This window comes from Bactrocera oleae, chromosome 2, assembly GCF_042242935.1.
Source record: "Bactrocera oleae isolate idBacOlea1 chromosome 2, idBacOlea1, whole genome shotgun sequence".
In the NCBI taxonomy this organism is placed as follows: Eukaryota; Metazoa; Arthropoda; class Insecta; order Diptera; family Tephritidae; genus Bactrocera; species Bactrocera oleae.
In genome coordinates this window covers 86,813,456-86,834,086 of record NC_091536.1, presented here as the reverse complement: position 1 = coordinate 86,834,086, position 20,631 = coordinate 86,813,456, and the positions used below count along the sequence as shown (strand labels likewise).

The 20,631-nt window shown below is 32.2% G+C and overlaps 1 protein-coding gene across 6 annotated transcripts in view; it reads left to right on the top strand.

Annotated features, from left to right (window-relative positions):
- Positions 1 to 20,369, top strand: part of jus (julius seizure) — a 61,781-nt gene extending 41,412 nt beyond the window's left edge. For 4 of the 6 annotated variants that reach the window (XR_011394950.1, XR_011394951.1, XR_011394949.1 and 1 more), the window contains exons 2-8: positions 1,294 to 2,630; positions 7,123 to 7,275; positions 9,524 to 9,664; positions 10,000 to 10,114; positions 12,139 to 12,335; positions 14,382 to 14,828; positions 17,345 to 17,436. Coding sequence is in view for 2 of the 6 variants with exons in the window: in XM_070105927.1 (XP_069962028.1) it covers positions 1,514 to 2,630; positions 7,123 to 7,275; positions 9,524 to 9,664; positions 10,000 to 10,114; positions 12,139 to 12,335; positions 14,382 to 14,710 (2,052 nt within the window). In the remaining 4 variants the exon portion in view is untranslated. Of the gene's footprint in view, positions 1 to 1,293; positions 2,631 to 7,122; positions 7,276 to 9,523; positions 9,665 to 9,999; positions 10,115 to 12,138; positions 12,336 to 14,381; positions 14,830 to 17,344 lie in introns of those variants that run through there. The other 2 variants (XM_036361208.2, XM_070105927.1) reach the window with 2 other exon arrangements.
- The last annotated feature ends 262 nt before the right edge of the window (positions 20,370 to 20,631 follow it).

Genomic DNA, 20,631 nt, shown 5'->3' with positions numbered 1-20,631 from the left:
CGAAAATTGAGGGACTAGTCCGTATATATACAGACCGACGGGTTTTGCTAAATCGACTCAGCTCGTCACGCTGATCATTGATATAGGGTCTACAGCGTTTCTTGCTGATACTACGGAACTTCCTGACAAACTTAATATACGCTGTTTACTTAATGCATGTGTGAAACAAATTGTATAAACTGGATCCAACAAAGGATTTCAATTGCTACTGTGAATTCTTGTGTATGCGATTCCGATATTGATATATGTAAGACTTGACATATCATATCATATTCCATCTTAATCTTATCACCGATATCTATGTTTTATAATGGTTTTGTTGCCCTAGATGTAATATCGATTTTGTATATTTGGGCTAACAATTCCTGATTTTTCTCACTGTAATTTCCAAAATTGTCCGAAAACTTATCCATATGATTCCGGATATAGTCTAACTTATTATTCATATACGAGTATGCGTTTAAAACTTAAATTTGACAGCATATTTTGCACAATTTCTTCATAATTCGGTGTTTTATGCTTACCTAAAAAAATTTCGATTATCAACACTAAACTTTTCCAAATTTCACTTTTCGGTACACCCATGACATTGTTAAAATCTGTAGCTTTCATAAATCATCGTATTTGAGGACCAACAAATAGTATATGTTTCAACTTTTCCATACCAAGCTTTGGACATTTTCTAAAATTGTAATTAAAGCAATATCCTTCCACGTCCAACACTTTGACAAACACCTTTATCACACCAAACTTGATGATGTATTAAAACACTGAGTTCATTTTGAGAAAATAACTTTGGCATAAATGTTTTACCCTCCCATTCACATCCATTATTACTCTGTACCGATATCTGGGTATTTGACGACATCATTTTAGTTCCTGTGAATTACTTCTGAAGCACAAAACCAGATTTTCTTTGAGTAAAACAGGAAATTTTGTAAACTGTACTGTAATTCTAGAAATCTCCAGTTTTAATTTTTAGTAAAACCCTAAAAACTTCCGCACAATTTTGTGCATATTTTCGGTAAGTAGTCGGAGTGGGGATCACGTGATACTTGTATGCGCGGAAAAAGAGCGTAGAACCCTAATCCTGACTGAAAAATTAAATTTTATTACTAATATGCAGGTAATTGATCAAAATATAAGAAATGCATATATTAAAACAAACAAGAGCACTTTTAATTTTTTCATGAATAGATTCGTAAACTAGATATTTGAAATCATCAAAATTTGCTATGATATCCAGGGCAACAAAAAAAGGTATATTTTTTGTAGAACTGTGTACACTTTCAGGTTTTTCATGTGGCGCAACCAACAGCAGAAAATCTGAAAGCGGAGAATTAGAGAGTATCCAGTCTGAAAAATCGAACAGAATGGATGAGGACCACGACGACGACAACATAATATGAGATCAGATGGGGCTGTAAAGCCCCACCATAAAGCTTTCGTCTCCACTGCTTACGGCAGTCGTAGTAAAGACGCTAAACTATACATACAAAACAAATGTTAGCGAATGAATGTTAGGAAAATACAACGTTCGTATCAACCACTGTTATCGCTTCAAATAAACACTGTTGCTGCCGCCGTTTACACAACTGCCGCTTTTGCTGTTGCTGATGCTTTCGTGATCGTCGTCGTCGTCGTCGTTGTTGCTGACGCAAATGTTGTCGTTATTGCTGATTATCGAACAGTCTATGCTACACTGCGGCTCGGACCGGATAGTATTAGCAAAGGGAATCGTAAGAGGCATACTCAACACTACAACAGCAACTACTTATTAATAATAATAATAACAAAAACAAAAACGTACACAAATAAATACGATGCACGTCATTGTTATGAGCCGCTAGGTGATCAAAACAATCGCAATGCTATTATAAAACGCGACAAGAAAAACATTTTAGAAAAATATAAATGTGTAGTTTGTAAAATTAACGAAAATACAATTAACTCTACGAAAGCTTTAACACTAAATAACGAAAACACCGATTTTAAGGATTATCGTCTAAGTGAAATGTCCAGCAACTTACATAATATGGAAATGATTTTGAATAGTTCGCTATCGGTAGAAAGTCACGACGCTGAGGTCGATCGCGGCGTCTCCGTAACTGGCAATTATAATAACAATTTCACAATTAAGTCCAATACCAAAAGTGGTACATTCTTAACATTGCCATTTCTAACGGTTTTCTGGCTATCAATTTGTGGTTTCGCCACTTCGTTATTCAATATTCAAGCGTTCGCCGCGAAAATGCTGCGCCTACAAGAATCGCTAGTACTGTGTGGCATTACAGGCAACAACCAACATAATGCGCAACTAAGTGGCGGCTCACCATTAGTGCCATCGCTGTATAGGCAGCAATTGCCCGCGCGTAAGCCGTTGCCGTCCCGACAACCCAAAATACCCACGGCCGCAGCAGTCTCAACGCTAGTTGGCAGTAGCTTGTGCGCCAGTTCGTCCACGTCAATGATTTCTCGACCGCAACCACGTCTCTCTTTCACCATTTCGTATGTGCTCTATGTCATGTTCATCCTTTTCCTGTTGCCCACAGTGCACAGCGATGATGGTGACAATTTCTTCTTAGTCAACACTTTTAGCATGAGCCCGGAAACTACCACACCACAATTCGGTGAGTAAGGCTGCCTTTTCTCGTATGTAATACTTATCATAATCTTGTAAGAAAGCGCTACATATTAGTATACAGTATCTTGTAATTAATGGAACAACGCAAAAACAAAAAAAAAGAAACCATTTTTAGCTTTGTAGATATCATTATTTACACAAGCTCTTAAGCATTGAAAGGTGTTTTTAAATACAGGCTAAATAAAGCGTTTGAGAACTTTTGCAGTAGCTTATGCGTTTAAGAGCTATAGGTGTAACACCTCTGTCTTAAAGGTAATGACTAGCCTAGATCCGCATTTCAGATAGCATTTGTATTATAAGAAAAGAAAAACTGCTGAGTTATGATTATCATATAGTTTTCTAATATAAGTGCAATAGTTCAGAGAGAGAAGAGCTATGCATTTAGTTTATTGAATATCATTGTTCTCATTGCTTACATTTGAAGCCTAATCATAGTTACATAAGTATATTTAGATACGGAACAGGTCTTTGAGCTTCTCTACCCTTAAGTTGAACTCAAATACTTATGGGTAGAGAATGAGGGTTGATTTTTTATGGGTCAGAGATTTCATATTGTCTCTTCAGGGTCATTTATGAAATCACCGGCACCAAGAATAGGGTAACTCCATTCAATTAACGAACGAAAATCGTACTATTCTGCATATTGATATATGGTAAAAATGTTCGTACTAAGCTATCGATTTACATATCTATTGGTATAAAAAAACTATCAATGTTTCTCAGTGGTAAGGAACCTGATTTACAGACTTTCTGCCTGTGTTTTCCTAAGCAAATTTTGTTATTGATTTATCACCGATTTTTTATGCCACAACTATCGATATCGTGAAAATATTTGATTGAGTTATTCCATCTCTAGATGTCACACAAATTAACCTCCTACATTGTCGCCACTTAGCATCCCATGTAGCGATAAGAGCAATGTAACGGAAATTTCATACAGTGATGCAAAGTTAGCTAGCTTAGTTCGTGAAAAAAGAAATGGGTATTAAGTACAAAAAAAATGCAGGCATGCTGTGAATAAGTTTACATATGTACTCGATTGTGATAAATAAATGTATAATATTAGCGGGGGAATATTTTTTTGTTTTCCAGAAAGATGAGGTTAGCTCACATTATTATATTACAGTAAGAAAAGTTGCGAGGATTATGGTTTCGGGTGTGGGTATGAGCCACTCTGTGAGGGCACTTCAAAGGTAGGTGGTCTAACGACTCGTAGGCTGAAGGTGTGGGTTCAAGCTAAACGTGTTGCTCCCAGCAGGATAGTGGATAGAAAATTGCTGAGTAGTTAACGCACGCAAACTCTCTAATTATTAGGGAGGAGTTGATAATTTCAATTGGAGGGTGGGTGTAACCCACTAACTATGTAAGTGTTTGAATTACATATTTCATATTTACAAATGATGTTTGCATGTGTGGAATGGATATTCTTTATCTCCTTGTGTAAATTTAATAACACAAATCAGTTGTAATAAATAAGTTCTTGGAAAATTGCAATAATTTGCATTAACGACCGCTTAGGGAATACATACAGATTTAATAAAGATTTATGGTTATTAAATTATTACAAAATTAAAATGTATGATTTTCTTAGATAGTTAAAGTTATACAATATTATAACTAAATCGAATTTATTTTCAAACATGGCATTGATGAGTTAGTGCTAAAAAATCGGAATTTACACTTTTTGTTTTGAAAATGCAATAGTAAATTTTAATCCCTTAATTTCGATTCGTTGTTGTCATTTTTACCATAATGTGATATAACTTCGTCAGGAAAAGATTGGGAAGAGTCCTTGACTGCTTGCTTAACTGTGACGGCGTTCGTGAATACGATATGCTAAATTATTATCCATATGCATTGGAAATGCAAGAGAAATTTTTTATTTCGCAAAACGTGTGAAAAAGATGTCTTGACATGGAAACGTTTGTATTGTAATTGAAAAAGGAAAGAAAAGTTTCACAACGATACCTCTTTCTGAACACTATCGTATCAAGAAAGAGGTAAGGAAAAGCGCTTGTCCGGTTTATTAAATCTTGTGATGGTGAATTGTGAAACTTGGTACGGTGAAGGGCGATTTTAAGACCACTGAAAAGTAAATATTAAGATCAATTTCTATAGCAATATTGTGACAACCTCTCCGGTTCTTACAAGAAAATCTATCAAAGACTTTTTCCGTTTAAAAATATGACATGATTGTAACTTGGTAGGGTCTGGTACAGGAGAAAAAAAAAACCATAATATAATTTGTATACTATGAATAGGGCTTATTAGGCTTGCCACAAAGTGTGTAACACCCAGAAGGAAACGAAGGAAACGGAACCCTTGTAAAAGGTCAGAGTGACGAGCTAAGTTGATTAAGCCTTGTCCGTCTGTATAAAAGCGAACTAGACTATCAGTTTTTGAGATAGCAAATTGAAATTTTCCTTTTATCTACAAAGAGCTGTTCATTTGTCAGAACCGCAGATATCGGACTAATGTAGGATATAGCTGCCATACAAACTGACCGACCAAAAGCAAGTTATTTTATGGAAAGCTTTTTTATTTGAAAATAGTTTTTCACAAAATTTGTCACATACAAGTATTATTCTTCAGAAAAATCTTCGAACATATTGTTCAGATCGGATCACTAGATCATATAGCTGGCATAGAAAATGATCTCGATCCAAATCAAGTTCTTGTATGGAAAACTTTTTTAGTTGACAAGATGTAATAACGAAATTTGGGATAGATTATTGTCCAAGACAATGCCATAATCTCCGAACAAATGGTTCAGTTCGAACTACTATAGCATATAACGAAGTTAATGTATTTTTTTGTTTTTTTAAAAAGTAGCGGAAAAAATATTTATTAAGCTTTGTGTTAATTAATGGAATCGTGATACTCAGTAAAGTTCCGTTGACTTTTTCCTAAATTTTGACATGATTAATTTTTTTTTAAGATAAATAAATATTTCGAATTAATGTTAATTTACTGTAAGCTACTTAAGACTTACAATGTAGTCATAAGCTTTAATACGACAAAAGTTTAAAGTCTTTCGACAAAATAACGTGAATTCAGAAGCTAAGAAATAACTATTCATTGCTCTTACAAACATATTTGTGTTGGATGCTTCTTCGGCTAAAAATTTCTAAAGCTCTTTGCCAGGTTAAAAGGTTTGCTTTGACCTTCTGCCATTTTTTGCTAAGGGCTAAGCTTAAGAATATCAAATACAAAAGGATACAATGGCATTTATTTATTATTAAAATTAAGTCGACTCTAAAAAGCTGAAACTATCTCTAAAGCCGATTTTAGTTTGTGAACAAAAGAAGATAAGAATGAAAAGCAAGAAGAAAATAACAAAAACAAAGGCAAGTAGTGGATGAAAGTAGAGCAACAATTTTCAGGTCACCACAGATTTGTATCTTTGATGCCACTTGAACTTATACCAAGTTATAAGCTTATATGCATACACGCATGTGGCACATAACTGAATTTTAATGCACATTTGTAATTCAGCCACACACATACACAAGCACGTGCATGTGGCGGCGCGGCTGCATAATCAAATATGCACAACCGATGTACCGTAAGACAATAAAATTAAACTAAACCACTTGAATACACACATGCACCAACGTTGGGACAAGTATGCATGCGTATGTGTGTGTGTGTTGTAAAAGCACCTTAAGTAGATGTTTGCATACTGAACGTACGGGTTACTCTCACACACACACACATACACATACAAATGGCGATGTGTGCATACTTCTGGTATTTCCTTTTGAATGTGCCACTATTGTTGCTGGTGTTGGCATTTTCGGAATCGCTGATGCTGTGCCTTTTTATAAAATTGACGCCATTGTTTTCCCCAGCGGCAAGCATGCAGCCAACAAAATATCATCAACATTCCTTTTCCGCACACATACAAAACGCTGGCAAAGAACAATAAAACTTAAACACACACAAATACAATACATATGTATATCTATATATAGCATATACATCTATATATATTTATATACAAATGCACATTTGTGCATGCAGACCTTTGGGGCGAATTATGGAGGAAAGAAAAAAGTTTACAATTTTACCATATGCACATATAAATATAACACATATGATGCATTATGCAGGCACTTTAGGGTGGGGCCACAGATTTTTGTATTTGTATGTACATAATTTATTGTATATTTTATGTGAAGCTTTTGCTATGGTTACCCATACGCCGTGGTGTGCTGCATTTTCTTTGTAGGCTGGCAGACCCACACTGCTTATTTACATTGTTATGCATATGTATATGTATATTAAAATATTTTTTCATTTATGTGCTATATATAGTATGAAGCTACCACACATACACACATATATATACTTATATATACATAAATATTTAAAAATATATTTGCATTGTACTGTGAAGGGCTTTCTAAAAATAGCAATATTTCAAGCTTTATTTATCTACTGCACTTTTATTCTAATAAATTGCACTTTTTTCACAGACTATGCCAGCCGAGGACAAAAGAAGTTCGGCGATAAGTGTGAGAACACATTGGAGTGCGGCTTTCCAGGCTCCATTTGTGATGCAAAGAAGAAGTCATGTCAATGTACCGAGGATTTGCCAGTGACCAATCATATTGATAAATGTGGAAAAGGTTTGTTGTACTTGTATTTTGTGTTTAAGGTTTCCAATTTATTTAAAGAAACAGATATTATGTAAGCAATCTTCTAGTTAGATATTCTTCATAGTAGTAAGAGTTGTGAAGCGACTTTTTGATGAGATTTTTTCTTTGATACAAAGAGTGTTTTCAAATGGACCGTTATGCGTTGCGCAATACTTCCAGTCTAAGATCATAATAATCCAAAAGACAAGAAGATAAAATCAATTTAAATGAGAACATAAGCAACCTCTGAATTTTTCAGTGGAGTGTAATATAGAGCTTATTCTTTTGAATGACCTTAACGACCATATTTTTTAGTGTTTATAGAGATTTAATCCTAAATTACAAATGATTTGGCGTAATGGACATTCCCAAACAAATGCTTACACTCTTGCAACATGTTGCTACGGACTATAATACTTTTGTTCACGTAATGGTTTTGCACATCACCTAAAACTAATCGAGATGGATATAGGGTTATATATACATAAATGATCCGGATGGCGAGACGAGTTGAAATCCGGATGTCTGTCTGTTCGTCCGCCCGTGCAAGCTGTTACTTGAGTAAAAATTAAGATATCTTGCTGAAACTTGGTACACATGTTCCTTGTCACCATACAAAGTTTGGTATTGTAGATGGGCGTAATCGGACCACGGCGACGCCCACAAAACGCTATTAATCGAAAACTTATAAAACGCCATAACTAAATATTAAACTAAGATATATATTTGTAATTTGGTACAGAAGATTGTATTATGTAGGGTATCTATGGTTGCAAATTTTTTAAAAAGTGGGCGTGGCACCACCTCCTTATAAGTTAAATTTATATTTCTCCTAAACCATTCAAGCTATATATTTTCAAACATCCGGTTGATTTTACTCCGTATATGTTGGTGGTGGTATGTGAGGTATCTTAATGAAACTCAGGGAGCATTTTATTATGTTAATAGTATTTTGTATTGCCAAAAATAGATAAAATCGGGTCAATACTACCCCTATATCTCATATACCTAATATAAGATTTTCAGACTTCTGGTTGGGCTTATGCCCAATATATTAGTCAATAAGTAAGGTATCTTAGCGAAAATCAATAAACGTATAATATTGAATGTACTATAGTTTAATGCCGAAAATATGTGAATTTAATCTACGAATTACTCCAACTCCCAAATATTACAAATATTGTATTACCATTTATTTTCGAACAAACTTTATGCCGAACAGGTCATTCAATGTGTGAGTTATATATTTATAAAATTGCTTGAAAGAATGACCTCAAGTTTACCCTTTGCAATGTCTAAATAAACTCAATCAGCCCATCCCCTTCTCAGGTCCCTATATAGCCTGTATAATAATTTCCGACTTTCCACCTGACAAAATGTGTAATACTTTAATAAAATTATATGAAGAATTTTTTAAAAAATTGTGTGGGAATATGATTGAAATTGGGCTAGACTTTGTTCCAAATTATATCCCTAAAATAATGAATTGCAATCCTCTGCTTGACGTTTTCACATCAACTCATTATATTAAATTAAGCTTCTTCAGTTGAGTTTATATCCCATATATTTCATTTGAAGATCATTTTAATACAATTTAGCTGACGCGAAGTAAATAAAACCAAATGAGTCTGGGATCTATAATATAACTTATAAAAAACCAAATTTGATTGTAATCCATTTACGATTTCCTCGAATAATAAATGTTGTTTCGCAATAATTATTAATATAAAGCTTTCCTAAAATCTGAAGGTATTTTGCTTTGATCCTTGCAAGTTGCAGTAGTATAAAATGTTCGGTTCCAACCTAACTTAGCCCTTCTTTACTAGTTTTCCATGTTTTGCTTTAAAAAAATAAAATATTTTTTAGGTTAACGCAGATACACCTCTGCCTTGCAATATTACCGGCACGATAGAAAAACTATACATAATCGATACATAAAAACTCCTCAACGAAGAGCTAAAACTCGAGTCAACAAAACCTTGTAAACTTATATATAAACCCATATATTCTGAAACTCCTTAGTGGAGATGCCCGATTTTTACTCAAAAAGAGTGTATCATTAGCATCTTGCAAAACAAGGTAGGAGTTACTGTCCTACTACTTCCATCGAATAACACTTTAGATTGGGTGGGAAATTCAGAGACAAAATATTCCCTTAAGGAAAATGACTAATATCAAAGTTTTCTTTCAGAAATAAATTATCGAAAACTTTTTTTATATAGAGTAATATTTATTTCAGAGGCTGCTGTGAATGAATCTTGTTTCTTTAACGAACAATGCGAGGTAAAACATTACCAAACCGAATGCCGTGATGGACGATGCACTTGCCGTTATGAAATGATGCCCTTTTGGGGCAAAGATGGGACAGTCGAATGCAAGGGTAACTGCACTATAAATTTTTAGCCCACCACACTAAAACCATAGCCATACCACGTATATGTTTTACATACAATTTATTATTTTACAAGGAAAAAAGTAGAATAAATATTGTAGATATTTTTTCATTTTATGCGCACTTACACAAGTATAAATATATTTATAAAAGTATATAAATACAAAAATAAAAATATCTACATTTATTTACTTTTATTTAAAAAAAAACAAGCGTTTCATATATTTGATTTTTGTTTTTAATTTGAATTCTCTTTTCTCTTTCCATAATGAACCGTATTGAAACTACAAATAAATATAAAAGCCTTTTTCTTTTCAATATAGGCCGTGGCGATAAGCGTGGACCGGAGACTTATATCGATCCGGCTATGATTGGCGTACTGGTAGGAATGGCATTGATGTTTATTATAATTTGTGTCGTCCTTCGATTATTTAGCCAGTGAGTAATTTTTTTGATATTCTCAATACAAAAGTACATATTTATACAATTTTGTATAAACGTCCACTTTTTAAATTACCATTTTTGGCATTTGTTAATAATATATAATTTTATTTGTTTTGCTTATTGCAATAACAATCACCAGCACCGAGAGCGATTATGTCATTTTCCGGTTGGAAAAAATCTCTATATACATATATACGTGTTACAATTTTTGTTAAATGTACACAATACAAGCAAATAAATAAGAAAATCACTAAAACATAAAACAAAAGAAATGAAAAATCTACTAAAATACAGTAAAATACGTGCGAGAGAGTTGAGAGACATTTTTAAAATGTATAATTGAGTGTCCCAATTCAAGTAGCGTATACTCTCATTTTTCGGCTTGAAAGAGGTCGCGAATAATCACAAAATAATTGCAAATTAATAAGTTTCTATTATTTAGAAAAATTTTGTCCTTAAGGCTTATGCAGTTTTGTCAAAGAGATGTTATTATATATATACTATATGCCTTGATACCTAGGCTTACGACCTCTCTCAAAAGACTAGTTTTCAAAACCTTGTGTCGTGTATTTGGTTTTTAATCATAACGATTAACGTAGTTCTTTTAAAAAAAGCTTTCTAAAATATTAATTGACATCTTGAGAGAGAACTAAGTCCACCTTGCCTTGGAATTTACTCGAATCTCTGCGAACAATGTGAATTAATTTCACTAGAGTGACTACCATATACATATATAATATATGTAGTTAAAAATAATTTTCAATTCAAATCAATTTTCAATTTGTTATAAAATGAGTCAAAAAGAAGCTCCAAATTACAGAAGATATATATCAATATTAACCAGTTATTCTCAATATAAATTTAAATATTTTGAAAAATTAAAATTTTTTTTCCAATAAAAGTTCAAAATTAGTAATCCTTTTTTATATAAAATATAATTTGTTTAATGAATCCCTCTCGGAGGCCTTATATACGTTAAATATGTTAATATTAAATATTAATTAGTATTGTTTTATGCTTTTAGTGGATTAAATGTTATTATTGTTCAATCACGGCAATTTCTAACCTAAGTATACATGTAATAGATAACAAATAATAATGAAAAAAGAAAAAAACTTATTGTGGGCGTAGCTAAAAAAATTTAAAGCTGTTTTATTTGCTTATTGATCTTATACATTGTTTAATACTTGTTTTTTGCTTTTTCGTATATAGTATCTAACTAAATAAAATTTTGTTCTAAAATTCGAATAAATATTTTTGAATTTCACAGTTTAAGTTTCTTCCAGCTCAAAATTGTTACAGCAATTAGAAATAATTACTGAACTTAATTCAAAAGCATGTTAGTTAAAATGCATTATATTTTTTGAAAGTCACTTTTCTTCTGAGGTTTTATTTTTCTATGCAAAACATCCAAAATTTTGAATTCTATCTTAAAGCAAGTTTTTATACACAAAAAATATTTTTTAAAACATTTCAATTCACCCTATTTTCTGCATACTGGTTTTTAAAGTTGATTTTTAGCTACGCCCATACGATTACATATTGATGTTATTGAATTGAGTCGCCGTGTCGCCTAGAATTTGTTGCAATAATTAACACAAATCATACATATATACAAACATCCGTACATACAAATTGTGTTATATAATGTTAAACTTTTGAGTTCATTACACGATTACATACATACCATACATGCATAAATGCAAATGCTTGAAAATTTAATACTAACTACAATATTAATATAAATTGTTGTGTAATTATTTTTCAAAAACCAAAACTAAAGAAAAAAAATGAAAAAATCACTATTAAAATATAATTTGCTTGAATTGCGTTGATCGAGCTCGTTTTGTTTCTATTTCTTTTTGTTCTATTTTTATCATGTCCCACCGTACCGACGTCCATCGTCAACATCACCAAAACAAAAAAAAAATTATAATAATAAAAACAACTAATGTTTGTTGTTGTTATTGTTGTTGTTAATAACACAAATTATACGCCAATAATAAACATTTACTCAGGGCACGTTGGCGTGAGAACCGGACAATTTTCAACACACCGAATCCACGTCTCATGAACGTATCGCTTTTGCGTGATAGCAAACTCTTGCACGGCCAGGAGCGACGCGGCTCGCGTATGTCGGTGCGAGCACCGTCGCGCCAGCCGAGCATGGCTTCGCTACGTCCGCATTCGCCGAATCCGTCGTTAGGTAAGACAGGTTTGTATCCAAAATCCAAAAATTTCAACTGAAAGTTAAATGCCAAAACAAAAAAAAAAAATTACCCAAAAATTTTTAATAATTTTCCTAAATTAATTAAAGTATCTAAAGGAACTTTATAAAAATTATAAAAAATATAACTTCGTACATATTTTTATGCATAATTTGTATGTATGTGCCTCCTTGCAGTAAGGTTACCAGAAAAAACACCTAGTGTGCTCACAATTCCTTGCAATATACGATTCGTCCCATAGATTTAATTGACTGAAATGGAAAACAAAAAACTTATCCAAATAATATCAGTTGATTAAGTTTTGAGAATGGCTTTTGAAGTAAAATATTTTGTAATTGTATCTTACAAGGCTTTGTGAATCAGCTACTTCAAATATTTCATATCTTCCTTGCATTGTAACTAATTTTCAATTTTCGATTTATTTCATTCATCGCTGGTTTTGCTAAATTTAAGTAATTTTTTGTTGTGAGCTCATTTCGCTTAAAGTTTTTTTTGAATCCATAATTAAATTCTTATTGTATTTATATGTATGGAGTCTTAATATATATCAAAGTTGGACGCAGCTTCTGAATTTCGAACAATTTTTTTTAACGAATACGCTCGCATATTAGATTATTTGGGCTGCTGCTCTAGTTTAGTTTTGGAATTCTGCATTCGCTTTTATTACCACTTGAAAGTTAATCGAACTATATTTAAATTTGATATACGAGCACAGCGGGCTCCGGAGAAGCATATAACAAATTCATCCCGTTTTGAAAAAGGGTTGCCATATATCTGCCGTAAAATAACGGTTTTTGTTCAGATTCAAACCTAGAACGTCGGAGACTTTATAAAATACATATATAAATGATAACATGATGAGTCGATTTAGTATGTCCGTCTGTCCGTTCGTCCTTCTGTCCATGTATACGTCTCTCAGTTTTTAAGAACTAGTCCCACAGATTTTGAGATATCGATCTGAATTTTTGCACACATCGTTTTGTACACACAATCAAGTTCTTGTATGAAAACTTATTTATTTGTGAAGGTTTCGCTTCGATGCAACCGTCTATTGCTATTCAGATTTATTGCTTTTCTGACAGCTGGTAGGTAGGTAGATTGGTAGGTAGAGTGGCTGTCTGACGACGCACCTAGTCCTATAGGGGGCCAATTGTGATTATGTGTATCAGAACAACAAGGCTTTCTTAGATTGCCGGGATCTTCGCTTGGAAGTCACTGCAGTGGTCTGGTAAAGAGAAGGCGATTTTGGTATCTAATTTTGCTGAAAAGACACCTCTTTCCAATCGATTATTTAGTTTGTATAGATGCTTGTCCCTACGTCCCTGTCCACCTGTCCACCTGTCCATCTCGCCACTTTTCCACTCTTCAAGTGGTTCAAAATAAGTTTGAATTAGCATCCTCTTAAAGTTAGTTTTACTAATTTTTCGATAAGCGGTAGCTCTGCCATAAGTTACTTATATGTTCCTTAAAGGCGACATTAAAATTAGTATCTCGAGAGCTGTTTGAGTTTGCAAAAGAAATTACAGTCTATGTATGTATGTGTCCAGCTTTGATTTCATTTATTTATGTATACTTCTACAATAATTCATATTTATATACTTAAATGACAACCCCGGTTTTTAGTGGGGCGAATCAAAAATGCCAACAAAACCGAAAAATTAATAAGCAACTCTAAATTTAAGTATTTTTTGTGAAAATTAGTTATTTTTTCTTCGCTGTTTTTGCTTAAGCTCCACTATGGTATGTTTCTAGCATAAGCCTAAATATAATAATAACATTCTTGTTATTTGAGGTTTTTGTCTGGTCCTTGTCGTTGTTTGAAAAGCGATATTCAAGGTATTTATAACCAAAAATAGCATAAGTAGAACTTTTGAATTTTTCTTGAAGAAAATTATAAATTCCTATATTTAATGATAAAGCTATCAGTCGTATCATAATCTAAGTCTAAGTATATAATAATCATCACTTAAACGTTAACTGCCAACAATTACAAATCGATTGATGTATGACATTGGCTAATTCCATTGAAACAGATCACAAAGCAGGGCGTATGACGCGTTCCAAGAGCAACACTCGATCAAGTGACTCCCGTGTTAGCGACGTATCGAATTGCTCGCGTCTACTCGAGCATCCCCACACGACCATGCACGCACCGCACACATACGCGCCGTACACGCCGACCACACACACAACGTACCAACACCATCACCACCACCAGCCACCATCACCACAATCACAACCGCCAGAACCGCCACAGTCCAACGCAACTGCCACAGCCAATGCGAATTCGGATATCGACATCGAGACGGCTATGTGCTTGACCACGCCGCCAGCCGTTGCCATCAAGGCGAACAAATTCTGAATGAACCGTTCCAAATTGCCTACACTAAGCGTTAAGATGGCTAAATAAGCGCGAGTATGTGAGTCGGAGGCGCAGGCATTAGCTGTTCTTGCGTTCATTTCGGCAAACACACACACGTGTATGTTGTTTGTATTTAAAAGCTAAGAATTAGATTTGAATGTTTAGTGGACCTAATTTTGTTTTGGTATTCATAGCTGAAACAAATACTTGTAGTTCTATTCAATATCTTCCAACTACACCATACTACCTTATCCACGTACATACAAGTATGTATGTATGTACTTATACATGCCGTTATAAAGGTGTGTTTGTTAGTGCATAGTGACACCAAGTAGTTGCAACCGTAGAATTCTTTAGTTAATACTTCAACACACACACAGACACACGCATATTTCTTTTATGTACATACTTATATACATATGTATGCAACTTAGTAGCAGTAGCCGTTGATTATATACCATGTGAAGCTAGACTGTTCGAATATACTCCTAGATACATATCTACTTATATATACTTACAACCTACATGCAAACATACACAGTATTTTTACGAGCGCAAACCTCCTACTTTTTACAAGTATATTACATAAATATTAAATACGCTCATGCAAAACTGCAATAAACTCGTTAGAATATGAGCCTAGTACTCGTGGCATACAATATCCTAATAACTTGGATAAATATACATATTACAAAGCTTACGGCATAGCAGTCATACTTAAGTTTAAAACAGTGGTAAAAACAACGAAAAAGTTGCTGAGAAAAGTGCAGCTGAAAATGGATCACTTTATATCATATGATCAACGGCAGATGAGTTTTGACATCGAATTAAATTGGTGGGACGCAACAGAAAGCCATTGTAATATCAAGAAGCCGAAAAGTGGTGATCAATTTAGTCACGATGTCCATTGCGGATCAGAATGTTCTCCGAAATATTAAAATAAGGATTTTGAACCAAATTAAAAAAAGAAATAACATTAACTTTGGCTGCACCATAGCCATAATAATTTCCACAGGTGCATTTCTTATAGCATAAAATACCATAGTATAAACAGATCTCTATCTTGATTTTAGTCGGTCAGTTTGTATGGCAGATATATGCTATAGTGGTCTGATCTGAACAATTTGTTTGGAAATTTTAGTTTTGCTTTGGACAAATTTCGCGTAGATATCTGGTTAGATTAAAAGTTTCCCATACAAGGACTCAATTTTGATCGAACAGTTTGTATGACAGCTATATGCTATAGTGGTCCGATATTGACGTTTCCGACAAATGATCAGCTTTTTGGAGAGCAAATGACGTGCGCATAATTTCAGATCGATATTTCAAAACTGAAGGACTAGTTCGCGTATATAGACAGACAGACGGACATAGGTCGACTCAGATCTTCACGTACACATATATAAATAAAACCTGTTCGGTTCAACAGTGCTTTTTATTTCTTCAGCATTTACGCTTCAGGAATCCGTTCGTCAACACGGTATTTTGTCCGCTAGAATACTAAACTCAGATACAGTTTTTAAACCTTTTTTTAAGCTTGCTAAACTTTCTAAAAATCCCCTACTTTTCTCGCTAACCTATAAAGTAACGCTAAATGTTAGGTTAACTGCAGTAAAATTAAGTAAAAAATAGCATTCGAATGTGTCTTCTCTGAATGAAAGTGTTTCCCCATTATATGACAACATTATATAATACTCAACTCTTGTAAAAATGTTCAATTTTTTACATGATACAAGAACAAAAAATCTGCTTTCAAGTCATTCGTCATTTCCGTTGTTGAGCTTAATAAAAACTGACCGATTCATTATAATTAATAGAAATCCTCTAAAGTCGAGAGAAATTTTGTAACGGTAATTAGTTTTAAGACGAGTTAAATACAGTTAATCAATATGCAATTATTTTATTAAATTATTGCATGAAAACCCAATATAACGAATGAGTGGTTCTAGATCGTTATGATTATGATACAAGTAGGTTTGTAAGTAGAAATTATATGAATCCAAATAACCGATACCGATACGTTATCTCTGAATTATGTATGAAAGATGACATGCTTTTATTTCTCTTGTCAAGATGGCGGCTAATTTATTTTATTGCATTCATTTGGAGCTTACCGATTTTGATTCGAACTTCAGTTGCTTTCACGACCATTTTTTTTTCTACAACTTATTTGACGCTTTAGATGTGCTGCGATTGTCGTAACTAATTATTATATACAAAAATTGCGAAATTACAAAATTTATGCCAAGTGCAAAAAAAAGAAGCAAATTCGCTGATTTTGTGTATAATTTACTTGTTTTTCAGTACAAAAATAGAAAAAGGTGTGTCTAGAAATGTGCGCTGTAAATAGTTGATGTATGTATAATTGTTGTAACGATGTAATATACGAGTATAACTAAGTTGTACGTACGTACTAATTAACTGTTTTGTAAAATATTTACGTTTTTATAATTACATATGCAATATTGTATATAATAAAGTGTTTTTGTAAATGTTTTGTAGCTGAAAGTGTTATCTACCCGAATTTAACTAAATTTATGCTTAACTCCCACACTTAATGATAAATGAAAAATCACACCATTATATGTTTCTCTTTTACTCATGGTTATATATGCTTTCTTTACATACGAGCAGGGTCACATTCGGGCAGCGCCAGCGCGAGCAACGCATCAGCCACGTCTATACGTTCGACGCGTAGTAATTCCGTGGCTCCAGGCAATGTAGCTAATGTCGGTCAACTGGAGAGGAAGGGCTCGCAGTATCACAATCAGCATCAGCATCCACATCAGCATCATCAACATCAACAACAACAACAACAAATGCCGCTTATCACTAACATAACTGCTAATCCAGCAGCTGAAAGTGTGGCGGTCGAGATTATAGTCCCGGAAAAGTGATTGAAGGAAGTAGATTCAGGCTGAAACAAGAAGTGAAACATAAGAAATATATGACAAATTAAAAATATATGCTAAAACAAAAGAAAATAAAAATCTATGCGTAAATATACACATGTGTGTATGAAAAAAGTTAAAGAAGACAAATCAAAAGATATACTTGTAAGTCGAAACTACAAGAATGTTAAAACAAAAAGAAAAACAATTAAAAATATTATGTGCATATATGTATAAAATTAATACGAGAGTGATGGCTATAGCTAAGCACAAGTAGTTAAAAATGCAAATGAGTGAATAGCACACAAACACTTTAAGAAAGAAAAAAATTAATAAAAAAAGAAAAAAAATATTTAAAAAAAGAAATATTTAAGATACTTATTTATTTTAACAGCAAATAATGTCATACAAAACTGAAACGCAAATACACAGAAAAATGCTTTGTTAAAAACGATAAAAAAACTTGCATAACAAATTCATATTTTTATTTCTTCTTCTTCAAAAAAAACAAAAAAAATTAAAAAACGATAAAAATAAACGCGAATACTTGCAGCTTTTAACACCAAACCTATAATATATATAATATATATATATATATATATATAATATATTTAACATAATTTATGTAGCAGATAATCGTTATACATATGTATGCACATCTAAAACACAAAACCAAAGAAATACACCGTAAATGTAAGAAAAATATTTAAAATGATTTAAATTAAATTAAAAAATAGTAAAAAAAACCGCGAGCAATTTTAAAACGCAGAAAATTAATAAAATTTAACGAAGTGTTAGCTTTAAATTCGAGCAAAAAATTAACAAGAAACAACTTAAACTTAAAAAAATATTTATAATTAAATTACTTAACTATAATTTCGTAAAATTCGCATGAAAAATATAATGAAACTTTCGCTGACATTCATCTTCCTATCCTAGTGATATTACAAATGTAAGCAAACACACACACACAAACACATGCAACAACATTTTTACACAATCTTGCAGAGCTATCGTACACGCCAAATTTTTCTATATAAATAAATAAATATAAAAAAAAACATTTTTTTAAAATATATTTACCATTGCATGTATGTACCTTAAAAACCGGCGGTAAGCACAATATAACAATAACCATGGTAGTTACAGAATAAACTAAAAATAACGGTTACAAAAACAAACAAATAGAATAACGAATAGTAGAAGGAAATATAAATATAGAAAAACCTACACACTTAACTGCAAATAGTACGAAACTTTGAATACATACCTAGCCAATTTTTCGGAATAATATTTTACAAAACCAACAAAAAAAAGTAAAAAAAAAATATAGAAACAACTACGCAATACATATATACGCTATTTATTTTTAAACATACATACGTCTTTTGCGCAAATAGATTTATTTTTAAAATCAATTTAAATGAACTTATAAATAAAGATTATAACAATAAAGTAAAAAAAAAAAACAATACTACGCAAGCGCCATTTGTGCACCTTAAACATTTTTACTCTTCAAAAACCGCGTACAACACTTTTAAACATTTAGGGACTTTTCATACATACATACACGTACATATTAAATGGTATTCAAAATTCTAATATTCCGGTAGCGAATAAGGCGCATATTAAACATTTCATATTTAAACAAAATATTTTCAAATAGATTGAACTAGTAGCGTAGCATTGAAATTAGCATAAATAAATATATTTAAAAACCCAAAATGCGCCTTGTGATTTGTAGCGCGTTTAGGCGGAAAAAAATTAATAATCATAAGAACCTTCGTAACAAGGCGGAATTTTAGCAAATTATTCGTCAACGTCAACGTTTTGAGGTTATGCTAACACCAACTACGCTCTGCTTGAATTTTTTTCTTATTTTTATGCATATATATATAACATTTCACATAAAAATAAATAATAATAATAAAGCACAAACTGTTCATATTTGCAATTTAATGTCTTAGTTTAATTTTTTTTTATTAAAGACAAAAATTTTAAAACAAAATATAGTTGCAATTCTTTAACTGGCGAGTGAAAAATTGGGGAAGATTTTTTACTCGCATGTTAAAGTACGATATTTTCAGTTAAAAAAAATGACAACACTTCTTGCTCAATTTACTATTACTACATTCGGCAAAAGAAATTTTATAACAAACTTCAAATTTTAATTTAATTATTAATATATTTTACAAAGCGTTTTTTTTTCCATTTCATTTCAATATCGCTTTATCTTTTACCCGAATGCATAATATGCTTATCTCTGTACATTTTAGAACATGCAAACATATGTCAATACATGTCTATATGTATATTTGCGATGCCTTTACATGTAACTATTAATCGAACTCGAAAACGTCTATATACATATATAATATTAAGTCATAGAAGTTCACATTTATTATCTGTAAAATTACGAGTAATATTAGGAAAAAAATTGTAAATACGCAACGAAGTCTCAATGAAAACTATATTCTTGCGTTTAATAAGCGTAATGAGTGGGCAAAAACAATTCCGATTTTAAAATTTGGGGAAGAATTTTAAAATTGCTTTGTTTTTGGTAGAAACGCCAACACATGCATATACATGAACTCGTAAATGTACTATAAATATCATGTACAAAAAATCTACTAAAACGAAAGCAAAAAAAATGAAAAAAACAATTAAAAAAGCATAAGAACAACTCTCACAAATGCGATTGCCTAGACGTTTTTAAAGTAGTTCAGAAATCGATAGTTTTTAATGCAAATATCAATGGAAAAAAAGAATAATAAAAAATACACACACTACAAAAATATTATGTTATAAAATAACACACGATCTCTTTCTCTAAGCAAATCAAGCTTATATATATGTATATGTTACAAAGAATTTACATAAAAACGTGATGGAAAGTAAATAGAAATTAAATTAACACATACACACATTGCTAATTTAGTACATTTACTTATATACCACTTGTGAAAAATGCTTTATTTACTTTATAGCATGTACCTATATAGTGATTTACTATATATTTGATATATAACT